At 43.9% G+C, this 14,660-nt stretch overlaps 1 protein-coding gene across 1 annotated transcript in view; it reads left to right on the forward strand.

Moving 5' to 3' along the window:
- Window positions 1-2,877: 2,877 nt before the first annotated feature.
- The window catches only part of slc24a3 (solute carrier family 24 member 3), a gene marked incomplete at both ends in the record, with an annotated part of 169,868 nt that continues 158,085 nt past the window's right edge, over window positions 2,878-14,660 (forward strand). Inside the window, one exon of the mRNA XM_084321944.1 lies at window positions 2,878-2,935. Within this exon, the coding sequence (XP_084178070.1) occupies window positions 2,878-2,935 (58 nt within the window). The remainder of the gene's footprint in view (window positions 2,936-14,660) is intronic.

Raw genomic sequence — 14,660 nt, forward strand, 5'->3', positions numbered from 1 at the left:
ACTGGCCATACAGTACACAGGTATATGATGAGAACACCTCCACAATGACACGGTTTCCACACAAATCTGGGTTTAAGTATTTATTAGCAGCACTGATAGTACATAATATACTTTACTTTACTTTACTTTGGATGCGCTTATAAGGCAAAGGAATGTGCGTAGGCAAATCAATAACGAATGTCCATTCTCATATTACGCAGGAGATAATAATACAACCTGAATCTTAGGAATTATATCTATGGTACACTAGTAATATAGCGGGAGATACTGGTAGGGTCCCCCCGGTTGTAAGCCAGCAAGGGTAGAGGATTTGTCGGTAGTAGAGTCTGGGTCAACGATGATAAGGAGACTCCAAGTACAGGAGACGGTGCAATAAGATCTTGATCCGCAGACGAATACAGCTGTTCTCCGTAGCATGTAGCTCCACATGGAAGAAAGCTAGCCTGCCTCAGGCTTCTGAGAGGCAGACTCGACGTGGCTCCTCACAGGGTAAATCCCACACAGTAGTGGGGTGTAGACGATTCTTCTCCGCTCCAACAGCCTGGTCCAAAGCAATAATCCAGCTGGAAAGGGCTATGTAGTCGTCGGGTAGGTTATCCAGTGTACATAATCCACACGGTCCTCGTCTAGGGCTCCTCGGATGAAGGCGCCAGGTTAAGCTGCCCAGCCTGGAGAAGCACACTAGCTGGTGCGAGGAAGCGTTGGTGATGCTGGTCACTGTAGAACGGTAGCCGCACGATACACTATACATAAATAGACTATTACTGAAATAATAGAATAGGTCGAACTCGACGGTACAGCGTTAAACTCTGATACTTCAGTTATCAATTTGCACGCGGTCTCAATGCTCTATTTGGGGCCAAACAGGCCGTACTTCACCGCACGTTGTATCGTGGGTGAGGCTTCACTTGGGTAACTCGAACTAGGTTAACTAACTGCTGTATTCACCTGCGCCGTATTTATACGTTAGGCGAACAAACTAGTACCAGCCCTATTCCTGTCTCGTATTCTTGGGCAAAGCCGGGCATGTACAGACATGTCTTCGCGGTGACTTTGAACTCGGCATTGGGGGTATGGCCGTTGGCGCCTAGGGGATCGCTTCCAATAGGAGAACGAAATATTATGGTCTGTACTAGGTTAAAGGGATATTCCGTGTATATGTACAAAGAATACACAAGGGATATCAGACGATATACAAATAGTATACAAGGGATCTCAAGCAATAAATATATATATTCGGTTTAATCTGACCCTTTGTAACAATAATTGACATTATTCGTTTTTGCAGCTGAACATTGGCTAATTAGCTATCATGCTTCATAACAACACTGCGAAGATGGCAATGCTGAATTTGACCAAAGCAGAGTATACACACAGACAGTGGAGCTTTTTGCAGATAGTGAGCATTTTGACTTGTTGCGTGGTGGCGATGTCTCGCAGATAATACAACTACAAGTATAATTATATAATATATATATTAAAAAAGAAAATGTATATATTTATAAAACCAAAAACGTTCGGTATTGGCAGTGTATCAGCCGATATGGCTCATAGACGATCGGTGATCGGTATCGGTGGCAAAAAACGTGATCGGGGCATCCCTACTATGGATCAACTGCTAATGGCTACGTGTATGAAGCCAATTGAAGTGTTAGCTAAAGAGCTAAAACCAGTAGATCGGGCTAGCCGGGTAAGCCTGGAAGCTAGCGGACTAGGATAGTATAGTTGACAAGCTAACAAGGCAAGATCAGAAAATGCAGATACAAAAGAGTGGCCTGCTGGAGGAGGGCAAGTAAGAGGCAGTAGATACTCAAATGCACTCGGTTGCCTCCTCGGAGAACTCCAACAGGAAAACTCCAAGTCTTAGTCGGTCGCCTGCGCTTCGCTGGCGCTTGGATAAACTACACTTAAATCCCTGATGAATAATGTCCCACACCTGTAGGAGGCTGGCCTCTGACAATTGTTTGGACTAATTAGCAGGAGAAAAGCCAGATGCTAGATTCACACCCACTTATGACAGAGGTGAATTCAGTTGATTGGTTCAGAGAAAAACAGCAACCAAATTGATACACAAGAGGCTGCTGTCTCGACTCCCGGAGTCAGCATTGCCTGCGGCTTGGACCGATTGCCATACTAACTCGTTTGGCTGAGTTAGCGGGAGGGAAGTTGTGGGTGGTAATCTGGCGTTGTGGACAGCGACGCCTACAGGTCAGGTCTGGGCGCCTGCTCAGCGAAAGGCAGGAAGTGGTGAAGGCAGCGTGACCTCCCACGCGTTACACTTCACCAATGAAAGTCCTCGCTGCCAGGTGAAAAGAGAGCCACTGGCTGTCTCCGCATGTGTCGGAGGAAGCATGCGGTAGACTTCAGGGTTCCCTTGTACCGACCAGTAGGGGGAACATGCGCACAACGACCAGGTAGGGGAGGGGGGGAATTGGCATAACGACTAAATTGGGATGGGGAGAAAAACATCGAAAATCAGGCGGAGAAAAAGAGGATAAAAAAAAAATGCTACTCACTTCTTTTTACACAGCTAGTTCACAAATGTAGTCTGTCTTAGCTCCTCAGTGCAAACTGAGCTTCAGGCAGGAGTCTATAAAACACAAGCCTGGCCTCTGACAATTGTTTGGACTAATTAGCAGGAGAAAAAAGATTACTGTTCTACCACCTGAGCCACAGTTTCCACAAACAAAATTAGATTTGTCGACTAAATCAACTAATCGATTTATTCAAGGAGCGCAGTGGAAAGTCAGTAAGTGTCCTCCACAATAGATGCTTCATTATTTCCACTTTGCATTGTTTTTACATTTGTCAAAATCAAACAAAGTGAAACGGATTTGTTCGACAGAGCTCTGTGACTAAGAATGTCTTTACTCGAGGATGGTCTCTTGTGAGACACAGTCAGCGTGGACGTCCAGCCTGGAGGAGGGGGGCTCAGGTGAGACAACATGTCCCAGCCTGTGGTACCAGTGTTAGGGGGAGGAGGCTCAGGTGGAGCAGTGTTGTGGTACCAGTGTTAGGAGGAGGAGGCTCAGGTGGAGCAGTGTTGTGTTGGCTGGGGACTCCATGGAACAACATACTGCTGAGTTATTCACACTGACACAAGGCCTCAAAGATCCACACTACTCTCTTCATCCCCTGTGTACAACAATGTGTGTGTGTGTGTGTGTGTGTGTGTGTGTGTGTGTGTGTGTGTGTGTGTGTGTGTGTGTGTGTGTGTGTGTGTGTGTGTGTGTGTGTGTGTGTGTGTGTGTGTGTGTGTGTGTGCTGCATGCTGCCTATATATAATAATAAAAGGCTAATATACTGTATTGGAGGCTAAGTCACCAGTTAGTCACCTGATGGGAGATGGAGAGAGAGACAGAGAGAGAGAGAGAGAGAGAGAGAGAGAGAGAGAGAGAGAGAGAGAGAGAGAGAGAGAGAGAGAGAGAGAGAATCTTGGGATGTTCTCAGCAGGGATAGTCTTATGCGACTACAAAGACACACAGCAACTGACCTCAGATCAGGACACCATCTGGCTCAAGTCATCAATGAGAGAAGAGCTGGTAGTGGACCTGTGTCTTTTTTCTTTCTTTTACTTTCTTTCTTTCTTTCTCTTTCTTTGTGTGTGAATGAATGAAAACTTTTATTTAAAATGGACACCATAGCTACATTGAACCAGTCACAGTGGACAGACCAGATGTGTTATTTTGTGTGTTTATAGCACAAGTGCTAGTTTTCAACACTAGTCCATTGAGGCGTTTCTAAAAGATAGAATAAAATGAAGACGCTGGCATTGGACTCCAGTTTTAAGCCACTAGGCAGAGAGTTCCATAAGTTTGCCCCTTTAACAGAGAAGGCAGACTGTCCAAACAAACTCTTGCACATGGGAACAGTACAGTCACCATTATTGGAAGCTTGTGTGTTTGCTCTGCTAGAGCTCCAACGTCTAACCACCAGTCCAGAAAATAATGATGAGACATGATTGTGCAAACATTTAAAAACAAGTCTAATAATATTACAGAAAATTCAAAAAAATTCAAACGTAAAAAGATTGTGCTTACTCGAAACACTGCAGTGATGCTATCGCATTGGTGTACTTTACGGTCCATGATTATTATAGCCTGTTTGTACATTATAGTTGTGGGTTTTAGTATGGTTTGTGAGGTTTGTGACCATGATGTGATACAGTACGACAAGTGGGAAAGAATCATAGCGTGCATATAAAGTTGAGCAGCTTTAGTTGACAGATCCCTTCTAATAAAACGAAAACTGTAAAACAGTTGTGTATAGGTGAATGATAAAGTTGTTTTCATAAAGATGTCTGGCGGTTTCAGTTGAGAGAGAGAGAGAGAGAGAGAGAGAGAGAGAGAGAGAGAGAGAGAGAGAGAGAGAGATAGGGGGGGGGGTCATGAGGAGGATGGAGGAGGTCACTCAAGAGCAAGTCATTATCGGTTAACCTATGATTCAGGTATTTTTCTAACCAATCACTCAGTAACACAAAGCAGCTATCAATAAAGGGCTCAGTTCATCACATACACCAGTCAATCAACCATCAGTCACCCAAGCAGTCAGTTAATCATTGAATGCAATACGTTTTTAGCTCTGAAATAATTATTCATTATGGAGGTTGGCACTGACTAAGAGGCACATAAAGAAACAAGAAGTAGTGGAGTATTTTTAATTATAATTATAAGGAACAACTAATGAGCAGATACTGAGTTTGGCCACAAGGGGGCACTGTAATTGATGGGGTGAGGGAGAATGCAATCTGTCTGCAATCTGTTAATAAAATTTTCATTCAATCAATCACTGCGCAGATTGATTGAGTGAATGAAAATTGTATTAACAGGTTGCAGAATGGGTACAATACAGTATGGCTCAATACACACAATTGTTAAGGGGATGCAGACCAGAGAAAGACTTTCGTCTTGTTTACATCAGGGTCCCCCATTTTCAATTCATAATGAATTGTAAGTAAGGGTGCAACTAGCACCGTGCAATCCATTCTTTGTGGATCTAGCCCTTTGAATGTGTATAGATGGAACATTTTTGAAAAGACAGGATGAGTTGCACCCGATTTATAGCTGGAGAGTTAGATTGTTAGCTGGAGAGAATAATTGTTTTACATTTACATTTAGTCATTTAGCTGAACGCTTTTATCCAAAGCGACTTACAAGTTCTGTACAACAAGTCAGCAGGAAGGTACAACTCTTTCAGCTGAGTAACAATGTTCATCAAACAGTGTTGAAGCTTGAGTGCTGCAGTGTTGAGTGCATAGTAGTAGAGACATATTAGCATAGTAGGAAGAGCGCATGATAATAGATCATTAACAAAGTTAAGCAGAAGCCAATATTCATACGGTGGCTCAGGGTGGGATTTCTTTCCACCCTGTTCCCACATCCCAACCTGAGCTTGACATGACAGCAACAGATGATATGAATATGGTCCATACACTGACCATTCAGGATACAAGTTTAGCAACACACATAGCTGAGTGTCAACTGTTTTCAACATTAAAATGTTTCAGACCGAGCGGATGTTCAACCAGCACGTTGGCGTAGTTGCCTAGTAACTAATGCCATTGCAACGGTCTGTCCAACGCCCTTGTTTCACTATCGGAGATTATCATGCGTCAGGAACTCTGTTTACTTGTTATAAGCTCAGCTCTTAAGCCCTGGAAGCCTGGAAGACTGGTAATTTTACACTTCAGCTTCTGCACAAACAACATGAGATAAACAGCACAATACCAGCTTCATTTTCTCTCTCTCTCTCTCTCTCTCTCTCTCTCCCTCTCGCTCCCTCCCCCCCCCCTCCCTCCCCCCCTCTCTCTCTCTCTCTCTCTCTCTCTCTCTCTCTCTCTGTCTCTCTCTGTCTCTCTACCTCTCCCCCCTCTCTCTCTCCATCTCTATCTCCTTCTCTCTCTCTCTATCTCTCTCCCCCCCTCTCTCTCCCTCCCCCCTCTCTCTCCATCTCTCTCTCTCTCCCCCCCTCTCTCTCTCCATCTCTCTCTATCTATCTCTCTCTGTCTCTTTCTCCCTCCCCCCCCTCTGCCCCCTCTCCCCCTCCATCTCTCAATCTCTCTCTATCTCTCTCTGTCTCTGTCTCTCTCCCCCTCGCTCTCCCTCTCCCCCCTCTCTCTCTTCATCTCTATCTCTCTCTCTCTCTCTCTCTCTCTCTCTCTCTCATGAAAAACTGCCACTGAGCTCATTCAGCACCTTCTTGAGATCACGTGTACAAAAAATCTAAGCAAATGTATAAAGGGCAGATGATTAACAGGAGGTTTTGTAGATACAGTACTGAATTCTGCTAACCGGACACATGCAATTTGAAGTATGATTATAGAATATCAGGCCTATAAATGACCGTATTATGGCTAAGTCACACATCTATGGATCGGGCCAAATCTCCCCTTTCCAATGGCAGAGTTCAATCTGGATTTAGTACCACCAGGCGCCCCTGATAGGGCAGCAAAAACCGTGAATGAAATCTACTGTAAGTTACTTTTTTGTAAATTGTAAATGTAAATTGCTCCGCCATTTTTCATCAGATTGCAACGAAATTTTTTGCTAGACGTTGACAAAAAAGTTACTAACTGTTCTATTTTATGGCAATAATGTTCAGGTTTGTGAGAAGAAAAGAAACGCAACATTAATTCATACATTCTGTAGAGATTTATGGCGTGATATCAATCTTGTACCGGTACCGTACCGCTCAGGCTTAAGAGGTTAAAGGTGTAGTAGTGTATGTGTCTGTCTCCTTTAGAACCAGGCAGGGAGCTTTAAAGGTGTAGTAGTGTATGGGAACCTAACCAGAGGAGCTGTTTGATCTGCAGCGTCTCAGATGCCCTGACGTCCAACTCTACGCGTTGATCGCTTGTCTCTCGTTAATTGACACATAACCTACTGTATGATGTATTGCAACGTCTTTTACGGAATAAATTCTGTTCTATTTTGCAAGCTTAAGCAAAATATAACTGAATTTATTGTTCGACTGTACAGTCAAGAAAAGTTGTGGGTCCCCTTTTCCCATTTTTCTCCCTGGCCATTGATGTTGTCTCGTTTGTTAATCCAGAAGGCAGGAGTGACCACGCTGCCAGATTATTACAATGTTTAACATCGGGGCGGTTAGGTGGCGTAGCGGAGATTGCGTTCGTCACCAACCCCGGAGCTGTGAGCTGGATTCGCCTGTTCGAATCCAGCTCACAGCTCCGGGGTTGTCACCAGCTTGGCTGGCCGTTCACACTAATACAATTGGCTGTATTAGAGGGTGGGAGAAGCTGGCGGGGTGGGTCCGGGTCGTTGTAAACAGCGACTCCTACAGTTCGGTCGGGGCGCCTGCTAAGCGCGGATAGGACCTGAGTGGGATAGTGTGATCCTTCCACACGCTACGCCCTCTCAGGGAGGATCCGCGCTGCCAGGTGAAAAGAAGCGGTTGATTGGCTGGACGTGTGTCGGAGGAAGCACGTGATAGCCTCCACTCTCCCAGATGATCTGACTGTGGGGGGTAAGTGTGCAGCGACCAGGAAGGGGACTGGGAATAAAAAATAAAAATAAAAAATGTAATAAAAAAAGAAAGAAAAAAACAATGTTTAACATGGAAAAACATCACAAACGTTTGTCCAGTGTTTGGTCCTAAATCGGTTCTCCCGCACCGAATCAGATGATCATGGTGAACTAACGCATGGTATTGTACTGCATTTTTTAATAGGTCTACTTGCTGTCCAGGTCAGCATATCTGGTACTTGGTTAGTTCAGTGAAGCCATGTTGTGTGTTCAGCCTCTGCACAATAAGGATAGACTACCATATAGCACGGTATAGGTCGGATTGTGCCGGCAGAGAAAATTCTTCAGAAAAGCCGAAAAGGTTGTGTGATTAAGAAATATGTGAAAATAGAGATATTGTCATTTTTGTGTGCTTTGAAATGTTCTCTATCTGTTTCCTTATTGGCAAAACTTAATATGACTTGTAAATGTGTTAATTATTGTTAGATTGTCCGACTGTATTTATTCAGACGCAGTATAAAGAACTCCATTTGGGTCAGAGGGGTGTGGTTAAATACTTGGGTCTCAAGTGTGGAGACGGAGGGAGACAGCAAATTTTCATTCCAAATCAACGGACCCAGTAGGCTACTTTGTTGGCGGTGTGAAACATTAATATCTTTGGAACCGATTCTGTTCAATTGTATTTGAATCTCTCCGTAGCCTGGCTGGCAGTGCGCATAGATTAAGTCCAGTGAGCGCTCCGTGAGTCAGACTGAAGGCGCATAACGGAGTCTGTGCATCTAGCTTTCTAAAGTGTAACCACACTTGCGACCGGTTTCGGCTTGCCATTGCCCCGACTGCTTTGTTGTTGAATCAAGTAAAATCCTAGATAAGCGTGTATTGTCTGTGTGAACGTTGACGCGAACGTGCGGCACACTTCATAGGTTTCGTTTTGCGGTAAAGTAAAAGTTGACATTGCAAAAAAAACCGCAAAAGAATTATATATATTTTTGTGCATTACCGAAATGTGGCACCGGTGGATCTCACGTGAATCGGTACTCTGTAGTACCGACGTGATTCGTTCAATACCATTAAAAGTACCGGATTCAGTACCCATCCCTAGCAATGAGTGTAGATGGATGGGTTGATGTTACATAGATAGATGCCTTCAAATCTAGGCTCAAAACCCACTTCTACCTACTAGCCTTTCCCGTTCACTGACTCATGCCCTGTTTTCCTGTGTGTTTGCCTGTGTGCCCTCCCATAAAACGGAGTGTGATTGTTGTCAATATGTATCTATGTGTATCTACCCTCTGTACAGCACTTTGGTTGATATGTGTCATGTTAAATGTGCTATATAAATAAATCTGATTGATTGATTGATATAGTCATTGAGTATCCTGGTGGCCTGGGGATAGAGGCGGGGTCACAACTAGTCATCATAATAACAAAGGCCTCAGACTGGAAGGTGTGAAGTGGGGAGGAGGAGGGTGTTACATTGATTTCTAGAGTAGTCATTATACATCGTAAGAGAAATGGCTCCATTTTCTCTTGAGGCCTGTAGCTCTGAATAAGTGTTGTGTTATCAGCATGTTTCATAAGACATAGATTGAAAAGTATCCGCCCGATTTGTACAGGTGATGGCTTATTTTGAAGGTATGTACCTGTACTTTCATATCATGTAAAAATAAATACAATTATTCAGTTCCATCTAAAGGACCCAGAGTCTGTGCCTGGTCTATTCTATATGAATTGAAAATGGGGGACCCTGATGGAAACAAGACAAACGTCTTTCTCAGGTCTGCATCCCCTTAACAATTGTATGTATTGAGCCGTACTGTATTGTACCCATTCTGCAATCTGTTAAATAAAGTTTTCATTCATTCGTTCATTCACATATTATGTCCTTTAGATTAGAAGATGTGAAGTCAACATATGAGAATTCCAAAGACTCCTGTCGCCGTCCCGGACGCGTCTATTCTTATTAGGGCTTACCTTCAAATTTTTTTTGGCAATCAAAGCTTCGGGGCCGAGCTTCGATTTTAATTCGAAGCTTCGAATTAAAAAAATAAAATTAATTAATATTTTTTTTTTATATATATATAATTTTTTTTTTTTTTATCTTATGTTACAAAGGGTCAGATTAAACCGAATATATATATTTATTACTTGAGATACCTTGTATAATATTTGTATATCGTCTGATATCCCTTGTATATTCTTTGTATATATACACGGAATATCCCTTTACCTAGGTACAGGCCAGACCATAATATTCGTTCTCCTATTGGACAGCGACCCCTAGGCGCCAACGGCCATACCCCCAATGGCAAGTTCAAAGCCACCGCCAAGGCATGTCTCAACATGTCCAGGTTTGCGCAGTAATACGAGACAGAACTGAGGTTGGCACTAGATTATTCACCTTACGTATAAATACGTCGCAGGTGGATACAGCAGTAGTTGAGTACCTAAACGTTGAAGCCTTCACCACAATACAACGTGCCGTGAAGTGGGCCTCTTTGCCCCTGAATAGAGCCTTGAGAACCGTGTGCGAATAGATAGCTAAAGTGTCAGAGTTTAACGCTGTATCGTCGAGTTCGACTTATTCTATTGTGAAGTAATAGTTTATTATTTATAGTGTATCGTGCGGCTACCGTTCTCCGTGACCATCATTACCACCGGTTCGTCGTACTCTAGCTAGTGCACTTATCCAGGCTGGGCGGCCTAAACTCGCGCCACCACCCGAGGAGTCCTAGACGAGAACCGTTGGATATGTACACCGGAGAACCTACACCGGCGAATGCAGAGCCTTTTCCGGCTGGATTATATTGCTTTGGTACTGTGGCTGCTGGAGCAGAGAACCGTCTACCCCACTGCTGTGTGGGACCTACCCTGTGAGGAGCACCATCGAGCCCGCCTCTAGGACCACAGAGGCTGGCTAGCTTTCATCCATACTGTCGTGCATACTGGAGTATAGCTGTTGCTTTGTCTACGGACCAAGGGATTACTGCACTGGCTCCTGTATCTGGAGCCTCGTTATTCCGCGTTGATCCAGACTTTGCTCCCGAACATTCCTCTACCCTGCTGGCTTACAACCGGAGGGAACCCCTTAGTGTCTCCAGCTGACTACGAGTGTGCCTTATGTAATTCTTATGCTACAGGTGGCGTCAGTTATACCCATCTTACTATGCTCATGGACTTACGCTCTTGACTTACTTGAGTGTTCTTCGCCTTACAAGCGCAATCATAATTCTCAATCTGTAACCTACCGTTGCTGCTCTAATAATAAATACCTCTAACTAGAACTTTCTTTGTCAAGCCGTATTCTTGTGTGGGTGTTCACCAGATATACCGTGTACTGTATGGCCAGTAATTAAAGTACATAGCTAAGTAGTGGTTTAATGATACCATACTCTCAATACAGTCAGGGAATTGTACCCCTCAGTTACATCTTATGTTGTGGGACTTGTACAGCACTTTGGTAAACTTTGTTGTTTTTAAATGTGCTCTATAAATAAAGTGGATTGGATTAATAAATTAAGTAGCCCCTTTCGTGACTGTGACGCAGCCAACACAGTGTGATTTAATTCAAGGTGGATCGCTGTTGTCGTTTGAACAACTTCAGATTTCATGGGAACTACCAATCCCCCAAATCAAGAATGTTTAAGATGAATGAAGTAAGATTTTGATTATTTGAAATATGGCCTGTGTAGACTAAACTATGCACAGAATTATGTCAGTCTACAAGGTCCGGATTCTACATGGTCCGGCAATGTAGACCTTGTAGACTCCACTACAGACCAATTATCAGTGAATGTTCATGCATTTTTAAGAAGGGCTACTTCCACAAAAAAACAAAGAACTCACCAAAACATCTCAGTAGCACCTTATCTAAATGTTCTATTTCATATATGGAGATTCATATTTATTTATGTATTGCATACATTTCTACATTTTATTTCCTATTTTGTTTATTCATCCCAGTATCTTTCTTTCTTATGTGTGGAATTCTACAAGGCATTTACATTCACATTTACATTTAGTCATTTAGCTGACGCTTTTATCCAAAGCGACTTACAAGTTCTGTACGACAGGTCATCAGGAAGGATACAACTCTATCAGCTGAGTAACAATATTCATCAAAGTGTTGCGTGTTACAGTGTAGGTTAGTTTATTAGGACAAGTGCATGACAGTAAGGTTAGTTAGGGTTAGATTTTTTTTTTTTTTTTTTTTTTTTTTTTTTCAGATAATGGTTGAAGAAGTGCGTCTTTAGTCGACGGCGAAAGATTGGATGGGATTCGGCTGTCCTAACTGGGGTGGGTAGTTCATTCCACCATTGTGGGGCAAGGACTGAGAATAGGCGTGTAGGTGGTGTATATGTGTTTGAGGATGATATCCTTCAAACAGGCAATAGTGATGATATAATTTGGGCAGTGCTGAGCTGGGTTACTTTCCTCCAGTGTATTTGTCCCCCGGCCCCACCCAATGGCCCCATGCACACACACACACACACACACCGAAGTAAAAATAAAATAAAGATTTTGAAAAAAAGTTTTTTTGAATTTTTATTTTATTTATTTTTTAAACTTCGTTTTTTTTTTAATGTTCGAAGCTTGTGCCATCGAACGAAGCTTCAAAGTATTTAAGACAGCCCTAATTCTTATCCTAACGGATTTATGCTTCCGCGTTCGCGTTTTGCGCTCTGATTGGCCACTGACGTTTCTGGTCGCGCCAATCGTATGATGGCAAGTTCTTTCGCCGGTTAAGCTTAGGCACTCTTTCGAAGTTGGTTAAGGTTAGAGTTTGTCTTAGAGCAGGGCGATAGAACGCCAGCCCTGATTCCAAACTCTAACCTTAACCAACTTCGAAAGAGTTGCCTAAGCTTAACCAGTGATAAACTAGGCGTTAGGTAGTTTGCTGCTGGTCGAGGCGGAAATGGGCGCATCACGCGATTGGGCGCACATGTCACATGACCAGAAACGTCAGTGGCCAATCAGATCGCACCAGAAACGGCAGTGGCCAATCAGATTTGCAAAACGCGAATGCGGAAGCATAAATCCGTTAGGATAAGAATAGACGCGTCCCGGACTACGTTTTCAATCTGTGAGCATCAACTAACGGAGGGGATTATTCAACTTTAACACCTGCTGGCTCCTCTTCTGTGTCCAGGTCACTGCTCCTCACTGTCTCCCTGATTAAATGCCAGTATTACTATGTAACCTTTCGTTGGGAACTGGAACACACAAGCACGCACACACGCACACACACACACACACATCGCATGCACACACTCATCACCTACACACTAACAAGCATGACCGTTTCTGACTAAATTCATCTGGGGAAAATGCAGCTCTTGTCAAAAGACATCCTACTGTATTTCTATATAAAGACACCGTACGCATACATATGAATAGAAGCACAAAGGCATGTGCACACACACACACTCACATGCACACAGACTCACACGCACACACACTCACATGCATACACACACACACACACACCACACACACACACACACACGCGCGCGTACACACTCACACGCACACACACTCACACGCACACACACTCACACGCACACACACTCACAGTCACTCACACTCACATGCACACACACTCCGATATTCACACTATCACTCATCCTCTTCAATCTGTCACTCCTCTCCTTCACACATGTACATTCCGCTAGTTGAGTGGGCATTGACCTGCCCTAACCCCCCGACTTCATGTATATCTCCTCTCTGACCCCCCCTCCCCCTTCTATCCCAGCGATCATCGCCTCTGTGTTGGAAATAGACGCATTTCCATGAATGTGACGTCTCCTTTGGGGGGAACAAAGCTCCTTTTAGACCAGAGAGCGAGAGAGATGGATAGAGAGAGATAGAAAGAGAGAGATAGATAGAGAGATATGGAGAGAGAGAGAGAGAGAGAGAGAGAGAGGAGAGAGAGAGAGAGGGATAGAGAAAGATGGATAGAGAGAGATAGATAGATAGAGAGAGAGTAGCTAGAGAGAGAGAGAAAGAGAGATAGAGAGAGAAAGAGGGAGAGATAGAGAGAGTAGAGAGATATAGAGAGAGGGAGAGAGAGATATAGAGAGAGAGAGATAGAAAGAGAGCGTAGAGAGAGATAGAGAGATGGAGAGAGAGAGGGAGAGAGAGAGACAGTGAGAGAGAGAGAAAGAGAGAGATAGAGAGGGGAGATAAAGAGAGAGAGAGTGAGAGAGAGGAAGGGAGAGAGAGAGAGAGGGAGAGAGAGGGATGGATAGAGGGTGCGAGAGAGAGAGAGAGAGAGAGAGAGAGAGGGAGAGAGAGGGGAGATAAAGAGAGAGAGAGAGAGAGAGAGAGAGAGAGAGAGAGAGAGAGAGAGAGAAAGAGAGGGAGGGAGACAGAGAGAGGGAGGGATAGAGGGAGAGATAGGGAGAGAGCGAGGGAGAGAGAGAGGGAGAGAGAGAGGGTGAGAGAGGGAGGGAGAGAGAGGGAGATCATTGATTGAGGGCTCGCTCGCCCGCGGGGAGGCGTGGAAACACTCCGCTGCGTCCGGAGGTGATGTGGTTATCATCGATAATATGTCTCGCCGCTGATGACGATGATGACATGGAGAGTGGCAGAGAGTGCTGCATCGATTGGAGCACGGACCCAGAGGTAATGCACATGGGACACATTCTGTCAACCAGTGTTTGGGATCTTTTAGAAAGCTGCACTCCACGGGGATCCTGTACACCGGCATTAGCCTCCGAGAGTGATGATGGATCGCTTCCTGTCACAAAATCAAACGCTTTCATCAATCTGTCCTTCAGTTCAGTGGAAAAGAGGGGTGTGTTGAATTAAGGAGACAGATATTCAGTAGTAGCTCAACATGCAGTAGCTGAACATGTAGTAGCTCAACATGTAGTATCTCAACATGCAGTAGCTGAAAATGTAGTAGCTGAACATATATAAGCGGAGAGCCTATTGGGATGCTAGATCCTAATGTGAAACACTGTGATTCTACCTGTCTATCTTTTTATGCCGCTTATGCCTGTATTTTTTACTGTTGTGAAGCACTTTGAACTGCAACCTCTGTATGAAAAGTGCTATACAAATAAAGTTATTATTATTATTATTATATAGTAGCTCAACATGCAGTAGCTGAACATGTAGTATCTCAACATGTAGTAGCTCAACATGCAGTAGCTCAACATGTAGTAGCTGAACATG

Source organism: Notolepis coatsorum, assembly GCF_963971535.1.
Source record: "Notolepis coatsorum genome assembly, chromosome: 9".
Classification (NCBI taxonomy): domain Eukaryota; kingdom Metazoa; phylum Chordata; class Actinopteri; order Aulopiformes; family Paralepididae; genus Notolepis; species Notolepis coatsorum.